The 26,550-nt window shown below is 42.0% G+C and overlaps 1 protein-coding gene across 4 annotated transcripts in view; it reads left to right on the top strand.

Annotated features, from left to right (window-relative positions):
* Positions 1–26,550, top strand: part of LOC142465844 (regulator of G-protein signaling 12-like) — a 107,004-nt gene that overhangs the window by 18,301 nt on the left and 62,153 nt on the right. For 3 of the 4 annotated variants that reach the window (XM_075570224.1, XM_075570195.1, XM_075570206.1), the window contains one exon: positions 5,099–5,120. In XM_075570224.1, coding sequence (XP_075426339.1) covers positions 5,099–5,120 — 22 coding nt within the window. Of the gene's footprint in view, positions 1–5,098; positions 5,121–22,950; positions 22,972–26,550 lie in introns of those variants that run through there. The other variant, XM_075570216.1, reaches the window with a different exon arrangement.

Genomic DNA, 26,550 nt, shown 5'->3' with positions numbered 1-26,550 from the left:
AAGACGATAGTGCGACTGTCTGAAAACAGTCTTTCTAACTCAAAACGATAAAATGCACATGCGCACTCACAGATTGAATCCTCAGGAGCCTTGTAAAGGTAGATACTGCCACAGATTGGGATATATGCTTTAAAGAGTTGGGAATATGTGAGTAGGACCATTGAGTGACCCCGTAATCCATTACCAACTGTAGGAACGTATTGCACCATTGTGTCTTTCCTTCTCTGTGATTATCTGCGCTCCCCTGCTTTGGACAAGAGAATGACATTTCAAATACCTTCACCTTGCTCTGCTCATACAAGTATGGTTTTTATGTGCTCTTAGCATATAGAATCTTTCTTTGTAGGGTCAGAGACTTTTCATGCGGGTGATCCTGCATCTTGCATAAGCTCACACATTGAACAGAGTTCTTCAAAAATCCTATACTCTGTACAGAGCTTTCCAAAACCTCACAAATGTCATAGCACTTGCACATAAACATATTCGAACAGTGTGAGTTGCTGATTCTGTAGCCTTTTTGGTTGTCGATTTATTTCTCAAATGACATTGGCCTACCAAGTGTATTTCTTAAACTTGTCAGCATGGATGTATGGGAAATTGTGGTTTGCTAGGCGTTTAAGGTTTACTGGAACTACAGCGATGAATGAAGGGTTACAAATGGTCATTCCCGAATGTTAATCATGTGACTAATCTTTAGCATTTACATGTTTTACAGGGTCATATCTGTTATTCAGCTGTGTGACTAAAACTGATGCAGGTCCCATAAAACACCATTCAACGGAAATGAATACCAATAATATTTTGCACGCTATTAAAAAAAAAAGTAATGTCTTAAAGTGCATAAAAGCCCAACATGTTGAATGAGATATTGTTCACATCCGGATAATCTTCCATGTCATCAGATGGTTTTGTTTCAATGTTTAGATTAAGTCTTCAAAAGCTTTTGTCCAAGTTCATTTCAATGATTGTGCACACACAATGCGATCATATTAACGGGGCGGTCCAAGTTCAGACTTGAGCGCTGCAGTCCCGGGTACGTTCCTATTTTTATTTATTTTGTCAATGTAGCCATTTAGCAGAGTTCCTTGTGCTTTTTAAAGCTGCAGTTCAAGCTGTCATCTTAAAATATATATATATATATATATATATTTCCCCCCCCCCCATTCAATATGAGCATCAATACAATCTGCACACTGACATGATTTAGCTAAGCTGCAGATCGATCCGTTCTCCTGTAATCGATCTCTTGCTCGGGTTATTTAATTCAGTTCTTGCACAGCATTGTGGGCAATGTAGTCCAGCGATGTGACTGGGCAGTTACTAGATACAATTGGTTCACTGCTAGAGAGGGCGGGGCTCAAGAGCCAGAGCCTATCAGAAGGGGAAGGGGCTGCCACTTTGGAAATGCTTCCTACATTCGAAACATTCCAAATGTCTTTAAAACTTTTTTTTTTTTTTTATATGCTACAAGTATTTTCTCATAGTACAGAACTGATTTATTAAAAAACCCACACGTAGGATATTGCTGGAACTGCTGCTTTACTGTGATATTTTCCTCTTATTTTTATGATGTTGCCATCCGGAGATATCAACCTCCAAAATGGTAGTGAGTATAGCTTTGAGTAACTCAAAAGTGCTCTATTTATTATCTTGTATCCTCACCTCTGACTGACAATAAGGCTGGGGCCATGGTGCCGCAGACCGTGCGGAACAGACTGCCTGAAGGCAGTGTCACGTCCGCGCAGGAGGGGGCACAAGAAATCGGTTCAAACTGATTTCTTGGCGCGACAGGCCGGTCACGTGAGCGGTTCGCTCAATGAGGGCGAACCAGCTCCGTGACGCCCCTAGACACGCCCACGGACGGCGTGCGTACCATGGCCGAAAAACGCACCCACTTCAAGCGGGTGACGTCACGGCCGCAGATGCCTCCGCACGGGCGAAGGCGCTATGGACCTGGCCTAAGATTCTTCTAAACTTTGCACAGGGAAAGAAAACAAATAAACAGTCGAGTGTCTTCCCAATGTGGGCCAAAGATGTAATAATAGTGAGGTTAACATTACTGCGGTTGCGCTGCACACAAGCAAAAACTGCTGACCAAGGTCGGGAAGGAATTTATTTTTCAACTCTTGAGATCATTACATGATATGTCACTGGGGTTTTTGTTTGCCTTCCTCTGGATCAATATACTGTAAATACAAATATAGGATAAGTAACTAGTTTTAAACGTAACAGGGGTTGAACTTGATGGACATATTTTTTTTAAATGGCATTATCGTGCTTCCAGTCCTCAAAGCTTTAGTAACCGTACTAGTTCTGGAGAAGTGGGCGTTTGCCATTGGCTGCGACACTGAATGACAAAAGCGCTTTGTAGATTAACCAACAGAGAACAATGTTTATTAAACGCTCTGAACAAACGTTTCATTTCTAGATTTTCTGATTTTCTAGAACAGTAGTGGCACGTCAGGTTTTCAGGATGTCCCTGCTTCAGCACAGCTAACTAAGTCAATTACTGTGCCACTGATTGAGCCAACTGTGCTGAATCTGAGAGATCCTTGAAAACTTGACCTGTTAGTGGGCGGGGGGGGGGGTTGTCTTGAGAACTTGAGTTGAGCACCCCTGTACTACCGTATAGCGTCACTAAAGACTGATGCATTGTTATTCAAGAGCTCTTCTATTTGATCCTAGCTTGAGATGTATGTTTACGCCTAAAATATTTTGGACTTTATTGTAATCTCGATACAAAAGATGGCTTATATAGTAAGATCTCCAGGGCAAGAATTCCCTCCTAACACTGTTGATAATTGGGCTAAGAACAAGTGTGTACCTTACATACACTGTATTTCATTTAGTTAAACACAGTGAACTGCTTGCACAATATGAAAATAGAGCAGTGTACTTGTACTTATTTAGCGGTAGTGCTGATATAATGTGTGTGAGATTGGAAGAGGCACATGGTGAAGCACCTCATGCATAGAGAAATGGCAAAAACCCCAGTACAATAATAACTTGCACGTGTGGGAATGATGGTTCTCTCCCTAGCGCTTCAGAGGAAATATATTGTAATGTATCCCAACAAGAACCAATTCATCTTTTGTGGTGCACGCAATCTCTATCCCAGAGTAAAGGGTGGAGAAACTACAAACACAGACTCTGAGGAATTTTCAGGGACGAAAGGCCGTCTTGGTACAATATATTCTCTGCTTTCCAAACCCATTATTTTTTTTTTTTAAATAAATACACCAGTTTCTACATTTTACAGTACAGCAATGCAATGATGTAAGTTTTCGATCGGTGAAGATCCTGCTTCCCAGGGCATGCAATATGGCGACCTATTTCAAAAGGGGAAGGGGAGTAGCTTCCTAAATAATTTCTACAGCAACTCAAGGAAGCTGCAGACTAAGTGATATCCTACATGTGTTTTTTTTTTTTTTTTTTAAACCAGTTCTGTACTATGAGAAAATACATTTAAAAAAAAAAAAAAACTACTCTGACATTTTTAATGTATTATAATGTAACAATCATTTTTGTTTTTATAGCAACCATTTACAAAGTCACATCCCCTTCCTCTTCTGAAACAGACTCTGGCACCCCTCTTTTGAGCCCTGCCCCCTTTCTAGCAGTGCACCAATTGTATCTAGTGACTGCCTTGTCACATGATCTTTCCCACAGAACTTTGCATCTTTGGTCTTCAGCTGCACTGACAGCCATTTATTGAACCCCCGAGCCGAATCTTCGCCTATCGTCAACTTAGCTAATTACTTATCATTGTGTTGATGCGCATATTAAGTGGGGGGAAACGGCAGCTTGGACTGCTGCTTTAATACATTAAAAAGGGCAAAGTGAAAAATGCAGCAAGTATCTAATACTACACAAATAATGTATTAAAACACACAGCATTTTGAATGAAATGCTACTTCAATCTCATACTTGTTTTACTAATAGAGTAGTAGTGGACTCCTGGAGAAGCTTGCTCTCTTCTTGAACGGTGTGATTGTCGTAGGCTTCCTCCTTCAGTTAACAGCTTGTGTATTTTGGCGGTAGTGTGTCCGATAGCTACATTACCTTTAAATATGGAGACATCAGCCATGTATTGGCCACTTTTTCTCTCTCCACAAGCCACAAAGGCATAGATGACATGTGGAATTAGAGAGGCGTTGGATGACAAAGGCAGGAGACTGGGGGTCGGGGGTGGAAAATATGCTTTCTTTCCCTTGTTAAACGTTCTCTTGGGGAGAACCAAAAGACAGACAGACAAGACCGGTGAAGCACTTGGAAGAATGCAGAATTAGAGGAACTGAAACGGCTAACTCAGGGTCATTGGAAGGAAAGCAGATGAGTTGGTGGAGTCACTAGAGTAGTGTGGGTCACAAGGCATAGAACCGGTCACCATAAAACCAATCAATGGGGGAATGGTGTAAAAATAATGCAGTTGGAGTCATTTTAAGGACATAGATGATTAAACCTGAAATTAGTCCACATGACACACTGCATAATAGGTTTAAAAGAAAAAAAAATATATATATTTTTTATTTGAAGGTATCACAGGCAGCAGAGGGCATCAATAATTATACATAGGTTTGGGTTCTTCGCTTAACAAACCGTAGATTTGTTTATGCGATATGGCAATTGTTTCTGACGCTTTTGATTCTTGAATATAAACTTGTGCTCCATCTTTTGAAATGTTCAATGTCTTCCCCAATCCAATGTCATTTATATTCTGCAGTGATAACGTAGCCCATTTTTTCTTTCCATAGTGTATCCCTTTCTAAATGAATGTAGGGTATTTATATCCCTTTCACTGATTAATGTTTGTACAGAACCAGCATCCGTCTTATGAACTCTGTGTGGCTGATAGGATTGAAAGCATGATTATCTAGGGAGGAGTTCTTCAGAGGGAGGGATAGGGGAGACGGATTGATTGATTTAGCATGTTGTCTCTTATTTTTCCAAGAACTGTGGCAGAATGTGTAGAGGTGTCTGTGCTTGAAGGCTAATCTCAATTTTTTTTTTTTTTAGAAGTCTGAGTAAAAACACCTTCTTTTTTCTTTTAATGTTGTAATGAAGTTTGTTTTAACTCATGTCTCTTTCTTCTCAACAGGCTGCGACCGTCTCAGATGGAGGTAAGATTTGCCACTTTTCCCCTCTGCTACGGTTATGTGGATCACAAACCCTACTAAAATAATTTGTCAATCAGTAAAAGAATATGTAGACCTAAATCCTTTATCTATAATTGGTTAATGTAGCTTGTTTTTACATTGCAAAAATACTGTGATTTGCAATAATACTGTGATTTCACAAAATCTCCAGACATGGCAAGGCAGTCTTCATAGGGAGCTTTTAGTTCTGGAAGAACAGCATATTTTAGTGTAACCTCTGTGAATGTACAGGTTAAAACAAGTTGTTGCCTATTGCTTTTGCAGTGGTAGGTTTGGCAAAATACTTTACGAAACGGCTTACTGCATCGGAACACTGAAAGTGAGCTTAATTCAATGTCCGTTTACAGACACCCATAATACACAGACCGCCACTACTGCTAATCGTATTTTATGTCCTATGATGTATGTTGCATGTACTGTAGTTGTACCGTTCTGGTCGCCCAACAACTCTTATGTTGATTACGACCTCCAGCCCCCACCCCCAAAAAAATCTGTTGTCCAAAAGTCGTCTTGCCACTGCAACCTTATATAAAGCTTATATTTATAGGGCAGTATATTTGATTAACTAATTCACTGCTGTACTGTGGTGTAGGTAAACCCAATATTTTGAAAGCTGGGATTATCAATCCTATCCACGTATGAAAAAGTAGGTAGTCTTCTGCTGGAGGGTATTGCATAGTAGGTGTCCTTACTTTATGGGCAATGTTATTGTGTGCAGCTTTCTGATGGATACACACTGTTACTATAATAACACCTATTGCCTCCTACATGGAATATTTGACTAGTGAATCGACATCTTGATTCTGCTTGTGTGTTAAAGCATGTAATTGAAGTATTGAACCTTATAGAGGGGCACAGATAGCGAGCTGGGTGTCGAATGATTTTTTGATTCTGACAAGTATATCAATACTGTGAAGAGCATGGAGCATGCACTGTCATGTTCCTAAATGAGGCACTTTATAGTAAATCATCAACAATGAAAGTTATCACTCACATTGTAACCCCAGAGTCTATGGCTTGAACGTTTCTCCCTATTTTAAATAAGAAGAAAAAAAAGGAACAGCCGTTCAAGATCGGTGCACTAGAGTGTACAATGAATGATTTATAATTATTTTTCTATATATGGCGCATATATCGCATGATTTATGATATTTGTAGAAACAATGTGTTCTGACAGGCATAAAGAATTTCACATGTACAGAAAACTCATAATTGTACTCCCAGTTTGAAGAGAACAATCTTTATTATTGTACCCAGAGGGGGTGTCTCTGAAACCACAAGAGTGGAAAAGCCAGACCCCCTCACGACTTAAAGGTGATGTCTCCTGGAGCTAGACTTTGAGCAATGTAAAGAGAATTCTTAAATATTAATGATACAAATATTTAGAAAGGTACACATGACCATGTTGTTTGTAAGTCTGATGTTGGCATGCTCCAAGCCTGAAGTCAAATTCAGGAAGTAATATCCCGTGGGGGAAGGAATAAGCCGTGCACTGCGTCAAAAACTGATGGGGACTGGATCGCTCAAAAATAGAAAGCAATTTATTGGACCATTAGCAACGTAGTAAAAACAAAAAACAAGCAGAGAAACCTCTGACTCGTTTCGCGCATGCGTTCACTTTGTCAAAGTTTTTTTTGACGCAGTGCACTGCTTATTTCTTCACCCAAGGGATATTACTTTCTCTATTTTAAATAAAAACTGCAAATACCCAGGACATACTTGAAAACGAGAGGTAACTCTCAATGTATTACTTCTTGGTAAAATATTTTATTAATAAAATAAATAAATAATAATACTGGGTCAGACCATATGGCCTATGAAGCCCAGTATACCGCCTTCCACTGTGTCGAGTACTGGAAGCCTTAAGGTGAGCCCAGTATAGAGTATCCCTCCTTCCAGATGAGTCCATGCTACTAGTAAATGTTATATATATATATATATATATATATATATATATATATATATATATTTTACACTGTGTGTGTAACTCAAGGCTAACCCGTTTGCTGCTAGAGGACATTGTGAAGTATTTCTACCGGAGGAGCCTAAAATAACTACAATTACATTGGGCAAACTTCCCTGAGTGGTGTTGGATTTATTTTACTACACTTGTGATGCCAAAACCATATGTGTTGTTGTTATTTTAGCAGTATATAATGGTATCCAGGTGTGAGGTGCTTCACAGTACAATATGCAGACAGTGTGAAATACTATAAAGACATTGAAGACACGATGTAGATGCCAATAACGGATTTAGTACTTGACCCGAAGAGCTTGCAATCTATGTTGCACAAATACCATAAACCATGATCCTGAGAAGCCTATTATCCCTACAATCCCGAGTGTGCTTGATGAAGGAACTTGAAGGTTTCAAAAGCTCTGCACTAATTTCATCTACTATATGAAGAAATCTTATGTTGATCCATTATCACAGCCTGTTGAGGGCTGGCTACTAAAACATTTAACTATATCACTGCACTATAAAACACCCATCTGATCGTCTCATAACCTGTAGTTTAACATGGACCATTGTTTAGGAGGAAGGAAGATTTAGCAAGATTGCCCAGTGAGCTTTACACCCAACACAATTTTTATAGTTGGTTTCCACTTGTGATTCTCAGGAGGAAATGAGAACATTGGCACTTACAGTCTAGAACAGTAGTGGCCAACTCCAGTCCTCATGGGCCACCAACAGGTCAGATTTGAAGGGAATCCCTGCTTCAGCACAGGAGGCTCAATCAGTGTCTCAGTCATTGACAGCTGCCTGTACTGAAGCAGGAATATCCTTAAAACCTGACCCGTTGGTGGCCCTTGAGGCCTGGCATTGGCCACTACTGTTCTAGAAAATCATTCAGTGTTTCTAGAAATGAAACCGGTGTTCAGAGCTTTTAATAAACATTGTTCTCTGTTTGTTAATCTACAAAGCGCTTTTGTAATTCGTGTCGCAGTCAATGGCAAACGCCCACTTCTCCAGGACTAGTACGGTTACTAAAGCTTTGAACTGCAATTAGGCACACAAAAGGATATTGTCAGTTCTGCGCTATTAATAGCTTTGCTATGCACCCAGGAATGGGAATTGGACAATTTCATAGCAACATTCATGTGGTAGGCTCATTTCTGTGTCTCTCGTCACCCTGAATTGTACTAAACAGAGGCATGTAGTCATTTTTGGAGTATGACCGCAAACATCTAGAGCATCTAATCTCGTATACTAGGCGATCTGAAGCCTTCTTACCCACTGCTTGTGTCTTCTGTCATTTTCACTTGATAAAAGCACACAATCTTCTGTGGTAACCCCTTCATTGCTGATGTGCTAGCAACATCTTGCAAAGCCGCTACAGAGCAATTTATTGCCGTCTTCTTCAGCACTGAAGGATCCTCCGTTCTCAATCTGCATTAGCCTATATCGCGGTATAATGGGAAGCTCCAGAGTGTGGTTGTTCTAACAAATGATTGTATACACATACAAAAGTTGAAAAGGTCTCTGCTCCCGGCATTATGAAGTTTACAGTCTTCTTCATAAAGGATTGGTGAGTCAAGCATTGGTATTTTGCATGCTGGGGCTCGCATGCTGTGAGGAATGGTCATTTGCAACTTTAATGTTGTGTAAATACTGGACTGCAGTCTTTTTATTTTTGATTCATGCATCCATTCCTTCAGTCCCCGAAGGAAGAGGTTTTGCTTTAACTCCATGGGTGCCAGAGTGGCTAGAAATGCTTTGGAAAACAGTGAATTGCTTGACCCTTTGTCAGTGAAGGGGTTAAACTCTACTTTTAGGGAGAAGTGTAGATTTAATGTAGGTTCTGACAACCTTTTAGGGCACCAACATTGGAGCTGTACATCGATTATTGTAGTGTACATGACTTTTAACACCTCCAGTCTCTTGCTTGCTGTGTACTGTGAGAAGAGATATCTGGCCTTAGAACAGATTGTAGAAAGGAGGACTATGAATATTGGCCTTAATATTGGTGATTCTGACAACCCAATTCTTATACCTATACAGACCCTTGCGATATTCTCTAAACATCACACGAGATGACAAATTAATGGCCCTTATCTGCAGACAGATTTCCTGGGTCCCAGGACTAGAGTTATGTCTGGCCCCCCCCGGCAGTATTGAGAGCCTCCGCACACCCATTTCACACTCGCGAGCCCCTTCTATTTCCCACCCTCTTACTATGTATTTCTCTCCCCTCCATCTCACTCCCTCTTCCTCACTCAACCCCTCTCACCTCACATTTATTTATCTCCCCTGCGTCTCATTCTTACTCCCTCTTTACATATTAAAAAGACCCCCACCCACCCAATACATATTAAATAAGACCGCCCAACCCCCAATACAAATAAACAAGACCCCCACTCCCCCAATACATATAAACAAGACCCCCACCCTCCAATCCCTATAAAAATGACCCCTACTCCCCAAATACATTTTTTTCTGTAAACAGACTTACCTTGTGGATGGTCTGCGGGGGACCCTCTGGCCAGGCGCGGCTGCCGGTCCTGGCTGCCGGTCCTCTCTCGGCCAGACTCCGGCTCTCACTCAATGCAGGCCTCTATCCCTCTGTCCCACGTCGAGCTGGCGCACGCCGGGCCTCCCTCCATGCCGGATGCTAGGCCAAGCCTACTTCCGGCACGCTGACATCACAGAGGCCCATCAGCGTGGGACAGTGATGGAGGCCTGCATCTGAGAGAGAGCAGGGGCCCGGCTGGGAGAGGACCGGCAGCCGCGCCTGGCCAAGAGGTCGGGCCCAAGTTGCGCCGCCAGGTCCCCTGCTGCCACCGGGCCCGGGACACCTTCTCCCTTCCCCCCTCTCGGCGTCCCTGCCCGTATGACCTTTAGAGAACGTCATTGCACTTTTGTTAGTCTTCTAAGAGACCAGTCATCCCTGCCTTTTGACAAAGTTGACGCAATCTGAATGAGAGGACCATCTTCTTCCATTCGCACCCTCAATTCGCTCTTAACAAGATTTAGCCCATAGTAGATTTTGCTGTTCTTGGTTTGATTTTGGTTCCAAGTGGGACTATTCCTTAAATACCTTTCCTGTGAGGGGAGCCTGTAGTTAATTCCTTAGCAAAGCGTTGTAGGCTCTCAGGCAGCGAAGGCGTTAAGAGAAACTGATTCACATGACGCAAGCACCACCAGGGATGTAAAGCAGAGCGCTGCAAAGCTCTGCAAAGCTCAGCCAGGGCACACATTTCAGAAATACTTGCCTAAATCATTTTGATGTTACTTAGCATGATGTGGAAAATATGCTTAATGTTCACAAGAAATCCAAGTTTGAGCTTTAATGGGCATAAACAGATACTCAAAGTCAAATTGTCCTTATCAACAATTTAAAGGATTTCACCCCTCTCACCCCCCCCCCCTCCCAACAACCCAAAAAGTGGCCTCTTCTTAACGAATTCAATGTGTTGCCCTTTAAAGCAGATTACCAAGATTTGTATCATTTTGTCCCTAGTATTTTTGATCTTCTTCTGATTTTTTATTAACTCCTTTTGCTGTTTGCTCGGAAGTGTTGCTGGCGTTCCAGGTCACTTGACAGCTTGGATGCAGTGATCTCGTGGTTGGGCTCCCGGCGATGCGAACGGAAGGAGAGCCCGTCCCGATCGCGTTCCATCGTGTTATCTCCTTGGCAATGAGCAAAAATCCCTGAACGTCATAAGGAGCCCTACCTAAGTGCTGGCTGTTATGGTTTTCAGGGAACGTTGCAAGGCCACCACAAATGTTAAAAATGACCATATCCTGCAATTTATGTGTTTGCATGGCAGCACAGAGCCATTTTTTTTGTGCAAACTCCAAAGGCCTTTGCTTCTCCAATAAGGTTCTTTTGATGTCCAAATATGTAACAAATTGAGGCGTGGCAACAATTTCCGTTCCTGGTTCACTTTTTTAGGAATCAAACCCAGTTTAAAAAAAGTTGGTGAGCTTGGGAAAAAACTGGATGTAAAAACGGACAGTATCGTTAAGAAATATCTTTTTTTTTTTTATTTTATTTTTAAGGGGTGCGGGGAGGATGCACTTTTTTTTTAAAGTGGTGGATCCTGTGGTATTGTTTGTAACCACACAGTATCCACTTCTTTGCTGTCTCTCCTTCCTTATGTCGAATATAATTTGGGACATATTTTGATTATAACACACTATTCTGTATCTACTCCCCACTCTCCTTATGTTGAATACCCCCCCCCCCCCCACATCCCACCTAGAATTAAAATTGCATGAAAAATAAATGATTGCAGCTGCAGATTAGTGTTCTGAAGATCATAACATTGATTGGATACTTCTACATTTTCATGGGTTACGTTTCTTTGATTAGCAGAACATTTTCCCTACTTTATAATCGGGTTCAATCAACATTTCCTGACATGTAAGATGGTGCATATGAATTTGAAATTAATTTAATGGTTGGCATATTTGTAAGAGCAACAAAAAAATAAGGGCGTTACTTTAGTTATCCAGATCCGTTTGTACTTGATTCATGTTGAACTGGGTTAGAGATACCCACAGGTCAGGTCACCAACAGGTCAGGTTTAAAGGCTATCCCTGCTTCAGCACAGGCGGCTCAATCAGTGGCTCAGTCAACAACTGAGCCACCTGTGCTGAAGCAGGGATATCCTGAAAACCTGACCTGTTGGTGGCCCTTGAGGACTGCAGTTGGCCACCCCTGCATTAGGACATTGATGGAAGAAAATTGGTTAAACATACTAATGTTTATTGTAAGTGGTTTTCCAAGAAATTCTCACTACCTTTTTGTTTCTCCATGGTCCTACATCTCATGTGGAGCATTATTTAAAGATGCAGTCCCTTCTAAGTCCAAAGTGATAATCTTGATGATTAAAAAAATAAAACATTTTAGATAAGGAACGTGACACCTGTAAGTATTTTTAAATACTTTTGTAAAGTTCGTTTGTAAACAGTGAGCTGAAACATGAAGTGTTCAACAGTGAAACCACCATAAACATTTATTTTTGTGTAGCCATGTCCCCCTCTTACCTCCGGGCTGCGGGAGGGGGACGGCTACTGAGATGCAGGGAGGTTGTGCGGGTGCTGCCGGAGGAGCAACTGAGTCGCCGGGAGCTCCGCGGTCGGACGCCGATATGGCGCCGTCATTTTGTGCATCAGTGCGTGCGTGCGTGCGTGCGTGCGTGCGTGCGTGTGTGTGTGTGTGCGTGTGTGTGTGTGTGTGTGTGTGTGTGTGTGTGTGTGTGTGCGTGTGTGTGTGTGTGTATGTATATGTCTGTCTGTCCTGTGGGTGGGTTGGTTTACTGGCTATGCATCTTAACCCTGGCTGTGCTCAAAGCTGTGAAATGCAGCAAGCAAAAGCTTACAGGGGACCATGTTATATGGTTTTGAAGTAAAAGGTGGCACTGTGTGCTCATTTGCATGTCATTTCCCAGAATCCCTTGCTGCAGTGGAAGCACTGTGTGCTGGATGATAATGGTGCAAGGCAGGGTTGCAGACCTGTCTAAGACATGCAAATGAGCATACAGTAATATTTCCATTATATATATATATATATTTATATATATTTATATATATATTAATATTAAATAAATACATTTTGGTAAAAACAAAAGGAAACCTCAATCACCCAGATGTCGCTGCCATGAGCAAACTTTGCTCCTGGGAGGGATTGCCTCTATTTTTATTTTCGCTAGCTACTACTTTTTGTTTGTCCATTTGTGTTCAACAAGTGTTGGTACAGGAGAAGCCCCCCCTTTCGTGTCACCTGCTATTACTATTCTTCTAATCCCACCTCCTTTGCAGTATTAGGCTGCGGACATGGAAGTGCAGCCGTGCGGAGGCTGAGGGAAAGCGGGTGCTTTCCCTGGCCATGGTATGCGCGCCGCCCGTGGGCATGTCTGGGGCGTGCTAGTGACGTCACGGAGCTGGTTCGCCCTCATTGGGTGAACTGCTCAGGTGACCGGCCTGTCGCGCCAAGAAATCGGTTTAACTGATTTCTTGCGCAACGCCAGCCCCCTCCCGCTTCCGTGCGCGCCCGCTCGCCGCATAGACGCGAACACTGCCTTAAGGCAGCCTGTTCGCTCAGCCGCACGGTCTGCGACACCATGTCCGAGGCCTAATGCTCTCGAGTAGTATACCAGTTGCAGTAGAGTGCCATTATAATCAATGAGATCCCACCTATCTCTCGCTCCTGCCTCATTTCCCTCCACACTGCAAATCTCCTGATGGCCACCAGTGTGAAATCTTTAATCAGCGGGACACTTTGCGGTGTACGAAGCTGGCTTTCCAACAGGTGTTTACAATGCACTGTTGTTAAAAGCCATTGGGACGTGATTTCTATGACTCGCCTCCAGTCTATTCTCTTAATGTTTGGTGTGATTTGATGTCACTTTCATAGATATCTGCCATATGCAGCCTATTCACCCAGGAGCTATGTCAAAAACCGGTTTGCCATGCTATCCATTTTCATATTACAAATGTGACGTGTTTCATTAGTCATCACGTTTTGAAATAATCTCTGTGATTACTCGTCGCTTGTTTTCATGTCCCCTTTACAGATACACACTTTGTATCATTACAAACCGGGAGAGAGCGTCTTGTCTGTTTCCGTGAAGACGTTGCTGTCTCCATGTCTATGTATTCTTAATAGGAATATGAAATATGCTAAACCAGTAAATATGTTGATGACCAGTTTTACTCAGACACAGTTATGTAATAATGTATTTATGTGTGTTACAATTCTATGCTAAGTGGTACTTTCATTGTGTAGTAGTCAGTGGGGAACTATGTAAATTAATCTGTTGATTAAATAAATTAATAATAATTACTACTTGCCAAGCCGTATTAAAGAAAATAGAACACTTATTCTTACCTAGAGTGCTTATTATATGATTTCACAGCATAGACCTTTAAGGGAGATTTGTCATTAGGAAGAACAACTGGTAATTGAACAGGAATGGCTACAAAATGGTCTATAATTGAGTCACTTTAATCTTAAACTGCAAGCTCGAGTTTCTACAATTCTGGTACAGTGTGAATATACTTCTACTGTACATTGCTCACCTCCTGTGGAGGAATGCCTGCAGAATATTTATACTTGTTCTTCTCTCTGGTTTCCAGACATGACAATGTTTCTTTTATCCTATTATAGTTAAATGAAAGCACAAGGGGACCTGTGTTGTTCTATTCCTGTCTTATTAACACACTGTATCACTCTCCCATCCCCTGTTCTCCATGCCTATGAACTCAGTCCTGCTTTGTTTTGTCATTTACTAAATATATTGCAAATACAAATTTCTCTGCTGGACTCAAAAGGACAAAGCGTGTCGGCGAATAAGGCCGGAATTAAATACAGAATACTGTTGCCATAAACCAAGGTATTTAACCACGTGGATAAATAGTATTGTTGATCCAATAAAAGTAGAAATGGGCCAAGTGGAGTCACAGTCCTGTGTTAACCGTTCAGCAACACACATGTTTTTTCGTCCCTTTCAAGAGCATGTGACCCACCAAGTTGCCTTCACTTTCATTTTGGTAAGGAACTTCCAATTTCCTTCAGGGCTGTGTGGGAAGTCCCTGAAGTTTCAGGACTTGCCTTATTCTGTGAATGTAGCCTAGCTGCACAAGACAAAACCTTCAGTTGAAAGGTTAGGCCGCTCCATCTTTAATTCAATTCAACCCTATCACATTTCGAGCAGATATCCAATTTCTTTCATGTTATTCCAGTGAGGCTCAAGTTCTGTCCTTGAGAGCTGCTAAACAGGCCAGATTTTTAGGGCAGGTCATGGCTAAGCAAGTTGTTTTAGTGATTAATTTAGGGCTTGACTAATTGGTTAAGGAGAAATTGAGGGACCATGGTCTGTTGGTAGCCCTTGGGTCCGAGCATGGGGTATCCCTGGAAATATGAGCGAGGCTGAAGTGCATGGGAATTTAATGATATTTCTGACTCAAGCTTTTGTTCTCTCGTGTGTTTGCAAAATTATTTTACACCATCAACCTGTTCTCTCACTTAACGTCATCACCAGGCAGTTTACACAGCAGCAGTGACAGATGGCATTGACCGGTAATGCGTCTTGTTCTTCAGCATCTCTGATACATCCCTGATTGTAAAATACACCCTAAACCACGGATAACTGTTTTTAAAGAAAGTAAGAATATTTTTCAATTGCTCTTTTTTTAGGTTTACATTTTAGAACTACCATAGTTAACGTAAACCTATATTAAACCGTTTTAACAGTCCTGATTTTTTTTTTTCCACCCTGCTTTTGCATTTTTTTTACAGCTCAAAGTAAAACCCTACTTCCTTTTTCTATAATGAAAATAAAATGTTGCCTTGTACTGTACGTTTTAACACACCGCCTATACAAATTCATTTTTCTGTTTCAAAATGGAGTGGAAAACCAGGTTTATTTAAGCTCAAGGGGAACCGTGTGTAGATGGAACTTTGTTTAACTGAAGTGGTTAATGGACAGAAGGAAACTGTTGACATTGGTTTAATGGCCTTTGATCTAGTTCTTTTCCACAGTATTCAGGTGCAAAGCTCTTTGCAGAAACCACTTAAAGCAATATTTGCTTCTGAATATTTTGTGGTGCGCTTTGAATGGTGTTTGTGCTTTTGGGATGGGATGATAAGAGAACCAACATTTGTAAAGAAAGTAATTGCCCATTTATAGGTGCAGCCTCTTTTGGGGAAACACTTCTTCAACCTGATCACATAGATGTGGAGCAATGTCGAAGTAGAAACCTCTTGTATTTGGAAGAATGCAACCACTACTGAGCCACGACCACTAATAATTTGCAATTGCTGAAACAATCCTTGCTTTGGTATGATCTACAACGGAAGTATCATTTATTTGTATATTTGCAGATCTTACGTTTTGGACTAAACTGCTAAAATATCTTAATTTATGGCAAAAGGAGAACTAGCTGTTACATTATATAAATGGTACAGGTGTTCCAGTTTTTTGTGTGTTCACTTTATTGCAACTTGGTTGTATTCCGAAGTTGAACATCACTTTTAAAGGTTGGGCAGTGATGAGACGTCTTAGTGTTGCTCTATATTCTCGTGTAGATTAACACGCATGGCTGAGAGGATAACCTTACTTGTTGGCAACTCCACTGCCTAAATATTTTCCTTGTGTTGTGTAATTTCTGCTAGTGTAGTACAGTTGGAAGGGTTGTCTCTCTCTCCCTTCTATACAGTGCTTCTGCCAGAGCTTTGAATGGCCAGCTGGAGAACCTGCAACCCGGGCTGCACTGTGGAGGCATCCTGGTGAGTGAGCGTTGGATCCACATGGCTGATGTAGACAGCACAGGCTCTGTCTTGGTTTTCTAAGGAGGTGGGGGATGACCCAGGAGCGCATCCTTTCTTTAAGCATCATGATGCAGACACATATACCACAGTGCCTTGTGGAGCCGAGCCACTGATGTGTATTTGAAGGGGAATGGTGCTAGTAATGATGCCTTAATGTGCCGAGGTGTTTTGTGAATGCTTGGAAGCTTGTGGATTAAAGCAGAATGAGTTTGGAAGCTGGATGAGGCAATCGATCGCTGGTCAAAGTTTCTAGGCAAGTCCCCAGTTAGTTATTTTGTTATTAATTCAGTGCTCATCAGTGAAGTGATGCTTTTTATTTGCTGTAGTACTGTACCTCCGGGGGTCAGCCAAAAGAAGGAACTTCGAAAACAGCTGTATATGTGATAGTTCAGGGATGCTGAAGTCCAATCCTCAAACCAACCCCCCCAACAAGTCAGGTTTTTAGGATATCCCTGCTTTAGCGCAGGTGGCTCAATCAGTCAGCCTCTGAGCTGCCTGTGCTGAAGCTGGGAGATCCTGAAAATCTGACCTGTTGGGGGGGGGGGGGGGGAAGAGGAGAGGGCTTGAGGACTGAAGTTGAGCACCCCTGTGCTAGTTCATAGGCTACAAAAAAATCCAAGATCTGTGCGGCATGCAAGAAACCAGCTCTGGAAGCGAAGAGGTTGTGCAAAGATTGTCTAAAGTTGGCTGCGATGGAGCCGAACGACCAGATGAATGAGATGGATGTCATGGATGAAAGAGACGGTCTCTGCACGCAGGCCGTTCTAAACGAGCCTGGATAAGAAGGGGAATATCCTCGTTTGACGTTTTCCAGCAGTACTCTGAAGGAGAGTATTGGAATTCTTCAGATCAGGAAGTACTAACAAAAAATTCCGATTTTTTTTTTAATTTAGATCTAGTGAATTCCCTAATTAAAGCAGCGAGTAAAGTGCTGGAGTTGGAAAACCCAGAGAACCTGAACGCCTGAAGAAGGATAAGCTGTTTGGCAGACCGCAGAAGAGGATGCTTTCCTCTACACTCTATCATAAAGTCATAAAGGAGATGGAGACTGAATGAGTCAGCCAGATACGAAGTTGGTAACCCCCAAGAGGTTTATAAGGATGTATCCTTTTTCGAACGAGGTCAAGAATTGGGAAAAACCACCATATTAATGCAGCAATTACTAGGTTTGCAAAGAAGACCACATTGCCTGTAGATGACGGTGTCGTTCCTGAATGCTACGGATCCAGGATGCAGTGGACCTTGAAGCCCTTTTTTAGCAGCAGGCCAGACATGGAAGCTTGGTGGTGGCAATGGCATCAATTTCCATAGCCATGTGAATATGGTTGGCCAACGTAGAAGAAGCATTTGAAAAAGGGCGTTCAAAGAACCTCACTTAACTGTGCTGGCAGCGATTAAGTTGGTGACTGAAGCATCTCTAGACGTTGTGCGTCTATCTGCAAGAAGTATGGCTTTCTCAGTAGCGGCAAGAAGAGCACTGAGGTATTAGGTAGTAGATTCTACCTCCAAAGAGACCCAACACGACCATCTCCTCTTTTCGGCTTGTTTTGCCAACTGCTGTATTTTGCTCTGGGGAAGATGGATTCTTCCTTGTAGGGTCTGAAAAATAAGTATGAATCAGAGACTGGGATGAAACTAGATGACTTTTTGTCCGAGTGTTTATTGTCCACCCATGCTGTTCCAGGGATGCAAACACGAACATGTGTTCCATGTCTTTTAAGGGCAAATATTTGTTTGGCCAAAAATTAGACACAATGATATCTAAAGTGTCAGAGGGAATTGTGTTACTTTCACAAGAAATGAGGAAGAGGCGATACGTTAAAATACTCAGCAATACAGGATGTCATACATTGAGGTGTACCATCCCAGAAGAACTATCTCTCGACAACCAGCATAGAGAGGTAGCTAATGTAACAGTTTTTGTGGCTTCAGAGGAGGAGACTCATTCGGAAGAGGCAAATTTGCATGAAGGGAGATGAACCCTGCAGTGCTTGGCCAGAGGTAGATTGGCGCAGTTCGCAGCTGTATGGGCTAACCTAGTAGAAGATGGGTTCTTCAAGTTCACATCTGGTTACCAGTTGGCATTTGCGTTCCGAAACAAATTTGTGATCAATCAAAGTCCAAGTTCTCACCTAGATGCCAAAGCATTAGATGGTATTCTAGAAGATTTATTATTGAACAAAGTGATGAAGGAAGTTCCTTGTTAGAGAGGAATAAGAATATATTATAGCATTTTCCTGGTCAAGAAAGAATCCTGAGAGTTAGATGGGTACCTGCTTTTCTTCAGGTCAAAAAGTTCTAAATGATCTCATTAAACACGGTCATACTAGGGGACTGGTTGGTCTCTGGACCTGAAGGATCCATATCTGTACATACCAATTGTGGAAAACCATATCCGATTCACGGAAAGAGACAAGCAATTTAACAATTTTGTATTTACCAATACAACGCCCTTCCATTTGGGTTAATGACCATCACCAAGGTATTGGTCCAATTAGGTTCCGAACTCAGAAAAAAAAAAGTTATTCAGAAGTATTCTTGCCTAGAAGATTTGTTAACACAAGGAACTGCTGCTTAGAAAAGTAATCTTGTTCCGTCCCAGTCTGTTTTTCGAACACTACAAGGAATAATCCATCTTCCCCAGAGCAGAATACAGCAGTTGAAAGCAAGCCACAAAGATAAGATGGACGTGTTTGGCCAAGCATCATAGAGGGGGCAAGGCTCCACATGAGGCGGCTTCAGAGATGTCTGGATCAATGGAACAAAGATCAAGGTTCCTACGGTAAGGAATATACCTTTGGGGGTAGGGGGGAATCTGGAAAATGTGTACTCCAAGATGATGTTCGGGTAACTATCACCACCGTTGCCAGCAGTTGGAGATGGAGAGCACAGATGGGGAGTTTCATTGGCACAAGGAAGTTCAACAGGAGCAGTTTCCACGTCATGGGCCTTCAAGGTGCAAGCATCTCCTACGCAGATTTGTAAAGTGTGTCCTCTTTTTTTGTTAAATATTATAAATTGGGCGTTCACGCCTCAGCTGAAGCAAGCTTTGGTAGGAAAGTTCTGCAAGCCATTATATTGTAATAAATGGTTAACGTTTACATTGTTTTGTTTCCCTCTCATGTTTTTGCTTTGGTATGTCCCGATCGGTACACACTGCCATGTGGGGAACGGGTACAGGGTTTATTCATCTTACAGTAATTTTATTTTCCTGTACTTGACTAGTAGCAGTGGGTACATCATAACCTCCCTGTAATAATGTCTGTTATGTTTTATACCTGTGGGAGAAGCCAGACTATTCTGCAGGTAGAGGGAGCATTTCCTGTCCAACTGCACGGAGCAGAGGAGCTACCGCAATCCGTACCCACTGTACGCCATTAGTGGAGTACCAGAACATAACATTACGGTAAACTGAATATATTTTTTTTCTCTGGCCCTCCACCTCGAAGGGCACTTTCAAAACCGAAGTGCAGTCACCACGGATGGAATTTCAGTTTGTTTTTTCCTTGGAAGAGCATCATGAGTCTCAGTTTATAGGCATGGCCGGGTGTAAATGACTGGGATTGCATAGGCCTATTTTGGTTGGTTTTATGTCCTGGTTTAAACCAAAAGGTACCTTAAGGAAACCTACACCCTAAAATTTTAAAATATTTTCTTTTGTGCAGTATGTTCAGGTTATTCACTTTTTATAAGGATAGTTGGTGTAGATAGAGCACAGCTGCAGACGCCCTGCAATGTGAAGCAGGGAAAACAAAGCCAGGCCACTCCGCAATAGTAACAAAAAGTGTATTAAGCAAGCAAACACATACAGGGAACAAAAATAGAACAGATAGAACGCACCTACGCGTTTCGTACAATAGTACTTTATCAAGTACCTTGATAAAGTACTATTGTACGAAACGCGTAGGTGCGTTCTATCTGTTCTATTTTTGTTCCCTGTATGTGTTTGCTTGCTTAATACACTTTTTGTTACTATTGCGGAGTGGCCTGGCTTTGTTTTCCCTGCTTCACATTGCAGGGCGTCTGCAGCTGTGCTCTATCTACACCAACTATCCTTCTGGACTTCTTATCTGATGGACTGCACGCTACTGATCCTGAGAGTGCCCCCCCCGGATGCGCAGGTAAAGTGCCAATGTGCCTTATCTAAACCCTGCTATTCAATGGACATAGTTCCTTCAATTATATACTGTTAGGGTGATTATTGTGTACATCACAGTGGCTGTCCCAACTGACTCCACTTGTCACTTCCCCTACAGCTATTACGCATTATTGCCTTATTGAGGGGCACTCCGTCGTCGCCAGACCACCAAGCTTATGGTCTCAATCACAATTATGTTACAGAAGTTACCGGTCTGATTCTGAGCACCACATATACCACATTTCCTTATTCACTTTTTATAGAAGGGAAAGAGGAAGTTTCCATAATGTAATTTGACATGGCCAGTTTCTGATTGTCCTAGAAATCCATGTTATTTCACATAATTTTATAAACCTAGATGTCCGGAAGATGCAATGTGACTGAATTAACCGTCAGCATAGTTGAGTTTAACGCTAGTAATCTTTACAGTAACATATTTAGGAAAAAGGACACTACATACTCCAAATATGCTTTGCAAAAACAATCTTGAGGATTTATTGATCTATTAATAAAAAGGAACTGTGTGCATATACTACTTACATAATCAACCACAATGTTTAAGAGCCTTTGGCCCCTTTTTCAACAAGAGTTTGACTACTAAAGGAACATATATTAATTACATTCACACTCCTTTTAGAACTCTGATAACGTCTTGATTCTGTTTTTGAGGTGAACAATTTCCTTCCATCGTATTCTTCATTGCACGGAATACTTGGTTTTTATGTTTTATTTCTCGTGTAACGATAGATGAACAACAAATCGGTCCTTCCACACTAGTTCCAGTCATTTTGTAGAGGTGATTATCTCCGCGATTTAAAAAAAACCTTGTGTTTCTTATTGACATTAGATAATTTAAAACTGCCCCTTTTATCCCTTCAGTGCCCTGATAACGTACGGTGTACAACAAGAGTTGCAACCATGGGGGCCTTGTGATGTGCACCGTTCGTCATTGCTCTTTGCTTGTTTTTTTTAGGGGCTGTACCGATTTTTGTACCACCCTGAAGGGGGAGCTGCCCCTTTTCCTGTCATATCCGCCCAACGACCGGAAACCCAGAATAGATCACGTGATTGCGCCGGAGAGCGGTCACATGACCATTAAGTGCAGTGGGATGACCCTCTGACAACTTAGAGAAATCCACATAAAGCAGCAACCAAGTTGCCGTTAAAAAAAAAAAAGAAAAAAAGTTTTCCCTTTAATATGTGCATCAATACAATCCACACAAGTCATTAGCCAAGTTGCCGATCGATCCGTTCTCCTGTGATTGATCAGCAAAGATTCGGCTTGAGGGTTCACTAAATTGCTGTCAGTGCAGCAGAAGAGGACCAAAGATGCAAAATTCTGTGGGGAAGATCATGTGACCAGGCAGTCACTAGATACAATTGGTGCACTGCTAGAGAGAGGGCAGGGCTCAAAAAGGGGTGTGCCAGTGTCTGTTTCAGAAAAGGAAGGGGATGTGACTTGTAAATGGTTGCTATAGAAACAAAAAAGGCTTGTTACATTATAATACATTTAAAAATGTCATTCACAGTTGTTTAAAAAACAAAAAATGCTACAAGTATTTTCTCAAAGCACACAAAACTGCTTTATTAAAAAAAAAAACACATGTAGGATATTGCTTGGTCTGCAGCTTTAAGGGTTTAACACCTTCAAACACCATAGCACAAGAACTGTGAATCAACATTTCCAATACTAGTTCCCAGTGTTTGATCCACTCCTGAAGAGTTGTCATTCCGTCTTCAAGTGAAACCTCATTGCATAAAGCCCCTGAAAGTTGAGGCATTTTTACTTTCAGCATGATTCAAATAAATCTGTAGACTTCCCGTCCTCAACAAGTAGAAATAACATGGTTATTCTACAATCCACGTTATTCTCAAACAGTATTTTATTGTTTGCATTCCTACATACAAATGTGGTTCTGCATGCTTCCATGCTTCCTATTCTGGTTATTGCACAAATGTGGCATGAAAAGCATGTTGCTATTGGGTTGTGTTTTTTTTCGATCTGTTATGTGTAGTGTTCCACTGTGGCATTAATAATTAAAGTCCATTTATCAGCTGCAGGCTGCAGGACCTCTTTATTAAATTATTTATAGGGCATTCCATGAAGCTTTGTTAACCAGACTATCCGTTTTCTCTCCTCCAAGCCACGGAGAAGAGAATCAATTTGTTCAGACTGTGAGGCTGGCTGGTATTTCTGGGGAATTAAATGAATTTGTCTTAATTGGAGGATTTACAAAGCAAGAATGTCCCGTTTGATTACAAGAGCCGTTACCCGGAGGGCACGGGAAATTTGCAGATGAATTTGGTATGGATTCAGGTGGCTGGTTTTCAGTGAGTGATTTGAAGTATTTGGTCAAATGGCATCACCACCACAGTGGTTCCTATCAGCTGTATCCAGGTAAAAGTTTGAGTTCTACTTGCACTGAACCCTCCTTTGATAGAACAGCAAGCTAACTTTTTTTGTTTTACTCCATTTGAATAGTTTACGTGAAATTGTACATGAAGAATTCTCTTACTGGAGGAAGTGGAGTCTCGCTGCCAGAGCAGTGTGTACGAAATGCAGCATTTTAGTTCTGTTTTACATTATTGCTTTGTCTAGATGCTTTAATTAATGGCATTGCTATGCAAGGTAGATTCCATGAGCCTTTCTTAAAGCAGATGCTATTAAAAAAAAAAAAAACTGTTTTTGATACACCAAAAAGGTTTTATTTAACGAGACACAGAACAGCTGTCACTGCTGTTTTACTTCATTCATCCATGTTGTTGATCCAAGTCAGGGTTACTCAACACCAGCCTTCAACGTTCATCCTCCCCCGCCCCCCCAACAGGTCCGGTTTTAAGGATATCCCAGCTTCAGCACAGGTTGCTCAATCCGTCCTTGTTACAGTCCTGTGCTGAAGCAGGGATATCCTAAAAACCTGACCTGTTGAGGGCGCTTGAGGACTAGAGTCGAGCAATCCTGGTCTAAGTTAAGTAAAATGTAGCTTTGGTATGTCAGTTGAAGCAAAAAATATATTAAATATCTAGCAAAGGTATTGCACAATGTGCATTTTGCGCTTCAGGTGTTCTCCTTGTATAATAGTTATATCAAATGCGAAATTAACAAATAAAAAAAGGCTTTATGCTTTTATTTGTGTTTAGCATCCTAAATGCTTTGTCAACTTTATAGGGGTATAGGGTGAAATGGGTGCTCCAAGGTCAGTAGAACATCCGGCATATATGTCCATAATAATTAATCAGGACTGGTGGACAGAGTGAGTAACGGAGTGTGTTTACTAGAAAAATGTGATATGTGAGTCACCAACACATACGTCTCCTGAAGGGAGGGGGTGGGGGGGAGAAGGTGGTGGTCTCCAGGTTTTTCAAGCTGTGTCTGTTTGTTCATGACATTAATCCTGTCCACGCTGGCTTAGTGGACAGAAGCAGTGAAGGGGGAGCATGGTGGGGAGCCACTCTTTGGGGAGACTCGTATGGTCTCATATCAAAGAGGTCCGTAGGTGAAGTCTCAGTAGAGTATTAAGTTCTTTCTTTTAAACCTGTATACTAAATGTAGTCCTGTGGGCGGCATTAAAGACGTTTGACAACATGGCCAGTGCGGCCTATTTTCAGTTTTGGACCATATCAAATTGTTAATCAAATCAATATCTCCTTAAATGGAATAGCTGCAGGAAATGAAACATGGCAGTCTCTGTTGCCACGTGAGTGAGCAAAGGACCTATTCTAGTGACCTTTTGTTTTTATTTATTTATTTATAAAATATTTTACCAGGAAGTAAGACATTGAGAGTTACCTCCGTTTTCAAGTATGTCCTGGGCACAGAGTAAAACAAATAGTACATGGTTACAAGTACAGTTACATAAATGAACGGGGTATACATTATATACAAAACATTGCGGTAGGTGACGGAGGCAGGATTGAGTAACAGACTGAGGAGTGAAGGAGAGAGAGGAACTACAGGTGAGCGCTAGGCACTGGGCTTGGGGTGTTGACAAGATTGTGGAGTTAACAGTGAGGGAAGATTGGGTGTTTTTGAACATGTTAAGCTACAGGTAGCTGTGCGACATCCAGGAAGAGAGCGGAGAGTAAGTGGCAGAAGAGGAGTGAGATGAGCATAGGGCCTGTGACAGTGTTGTGGGAGTGGAGAAGGAAACCCTGAAGGAGCATAAGGCTGTGGCCACGCTAGCGCTGAGTGTGCGGACCACGCGGTGCTTGCCGAGTTTAGTTTCGGCAATTTAAATTGTCCAGCTCACACGGTGCGCTCGTGCGCGGGCACACACGCTCACCCATGCTTGGCACTTAGATAAACAATAAAAAGATTTTGAAGCGCGCTCAGCTTGCCTGCAACGCCCCCCCCCTCCCCCCACGCGCTGGCGAAATAGCTAGGACACCCGGCACTAATGTTTGGAGAGCTGGTGACGTCAGCGCTCAAGCATGAGCGCGGTCAGCGCCAGCGGGGCAGCAGCCTAAAGAGAAGTAGGTTGTGACCTGAGTGCTGTGTCACTTGGGTCAATAGAGTGTTGAGTGTGCAGAACAAGAGGGGGATTAACCGTGTCAAAGGCAGCAGACTGTCCAGGAGAAATGAGTACCTTGAAATGACCCGTGGATAGGTGCACAGGTCATCAACCCCTTACATTAGTGCTGCCTTAGTATAGTGTTAAGGTCGGAGGCCAGATTGCAGTGTGTCAAGCCTGGAGCTGGACACGAGGCAGTGAATCAAGCAAGTAAGAGCCGCTCGAGTAGCTTGCATGGAGAAGCAGTAAATATCGAAGACGTTATCATTCTTTGATATTTTCTCATTTGCTTTTATGGGGTCGTTTGGAGAATGTGAGCCGTCGATAAAGTATTTTTTCGGTAAAATCTCTTGGTAATGGGTGCGTTAAATCTCAGTATTTCTAAATCATTGTAAGTGAGTTTGCAAACATTGTGAGCTGAGGCTTGGGGAGGGAGGGGGGTGCTGATTTCCACTGGCTGCTCACCCCTTATGCTCCCTTCCCCCTAATTTTTATTGGCTCTTTGATAAAAACAGGGTGAGCTAAAGATAAATACAATATTGGATTAATGAACACTCCCCCCGCCCCACCCATTTAGCGATCCCTTACAAAATACCATCTGTAATTCCAGAGAAACAAAAGCCGATAAGTATTTGTTTGCCTGGTTGGATTAGTTTATAGAAGCCAATTGGACTGTTACATTCTTTGCAAAAGGTTGTTTTTTTAACCTGACTTTGTTGGGTTGCGGTGGTTTTGTGTTCTTTGCAACCCTCCTATTCAGTAAGCTGCAATGCAGGGGTGGGAAACTCCAGTCCTCAAGGGCCACCAACAGGTCAGGTTTTCAGGATATCCCAGCTGCAGCACAGGTGGCTCAGTCAAAGACTGCCTCCTGTGCTGCAGCAGGGATATCCTGAAAACATGACCTGTTGGTGGCCCTTGAAGAATGGAGTTCCCACCCCTGCTGTAATGTCCTCTCCCTCATGCTGCAGAAGACACCCTAGTACTTCCCCCCCTCCCATTAAACAAACTGCACCTACCTAACATTATTTATTAGTAGCCTCCATGTTTTTTGTATCATGGACAAAGGAAGCATTCGTTTTTGAGAACTACATTAAGTGCCGGCCTGTTAGTAGTTTAAGTATAAAATACATTGTAACACAATCGAAAAACAAGGTGGGACAATAGCAATGTTCCAGATAGTAAGGTCCTGTGAACGCAGGCCTCATATGAATGTGTTTGTCCTACACTGACCTTGTGCTGCTGGGTACAATGTCTTGGCATATTGTAAAAACACTAATGATGATAACATGCTTTTCTTTCTGTTCTGATCTAAAAGGGAATGCATGTGTAAGGACTTCTTTTTGTGTGAGGGATGATAACCTAATAATGGGTTTTCAGTATATTCTCTAATTATGTTGATTGCCTATTCACCATCACCCTATAGAAATCTACGAGGGGGGGGGGCTTTCTTCCCTTGACCCTTCATT

Source organism: Ascaphus truei, chromosome 1, assembly GCF_040206685.1.
Source record: "Ascaphus truei isolate aAscTru1 chromosome 1, aAscTru1.hap1, whole genome shotgun sequence".
Classification (NCBI taxonomy): domain Eukaryota; kingdom Metazoa; phylum Chordata; class Amphibia; order Anura; family Ascaphidae; genus Ascaphus; species Ascaphus truei.
This window is presented reverse-complemented; position numbering and strand designations above follow the sequence as displayed.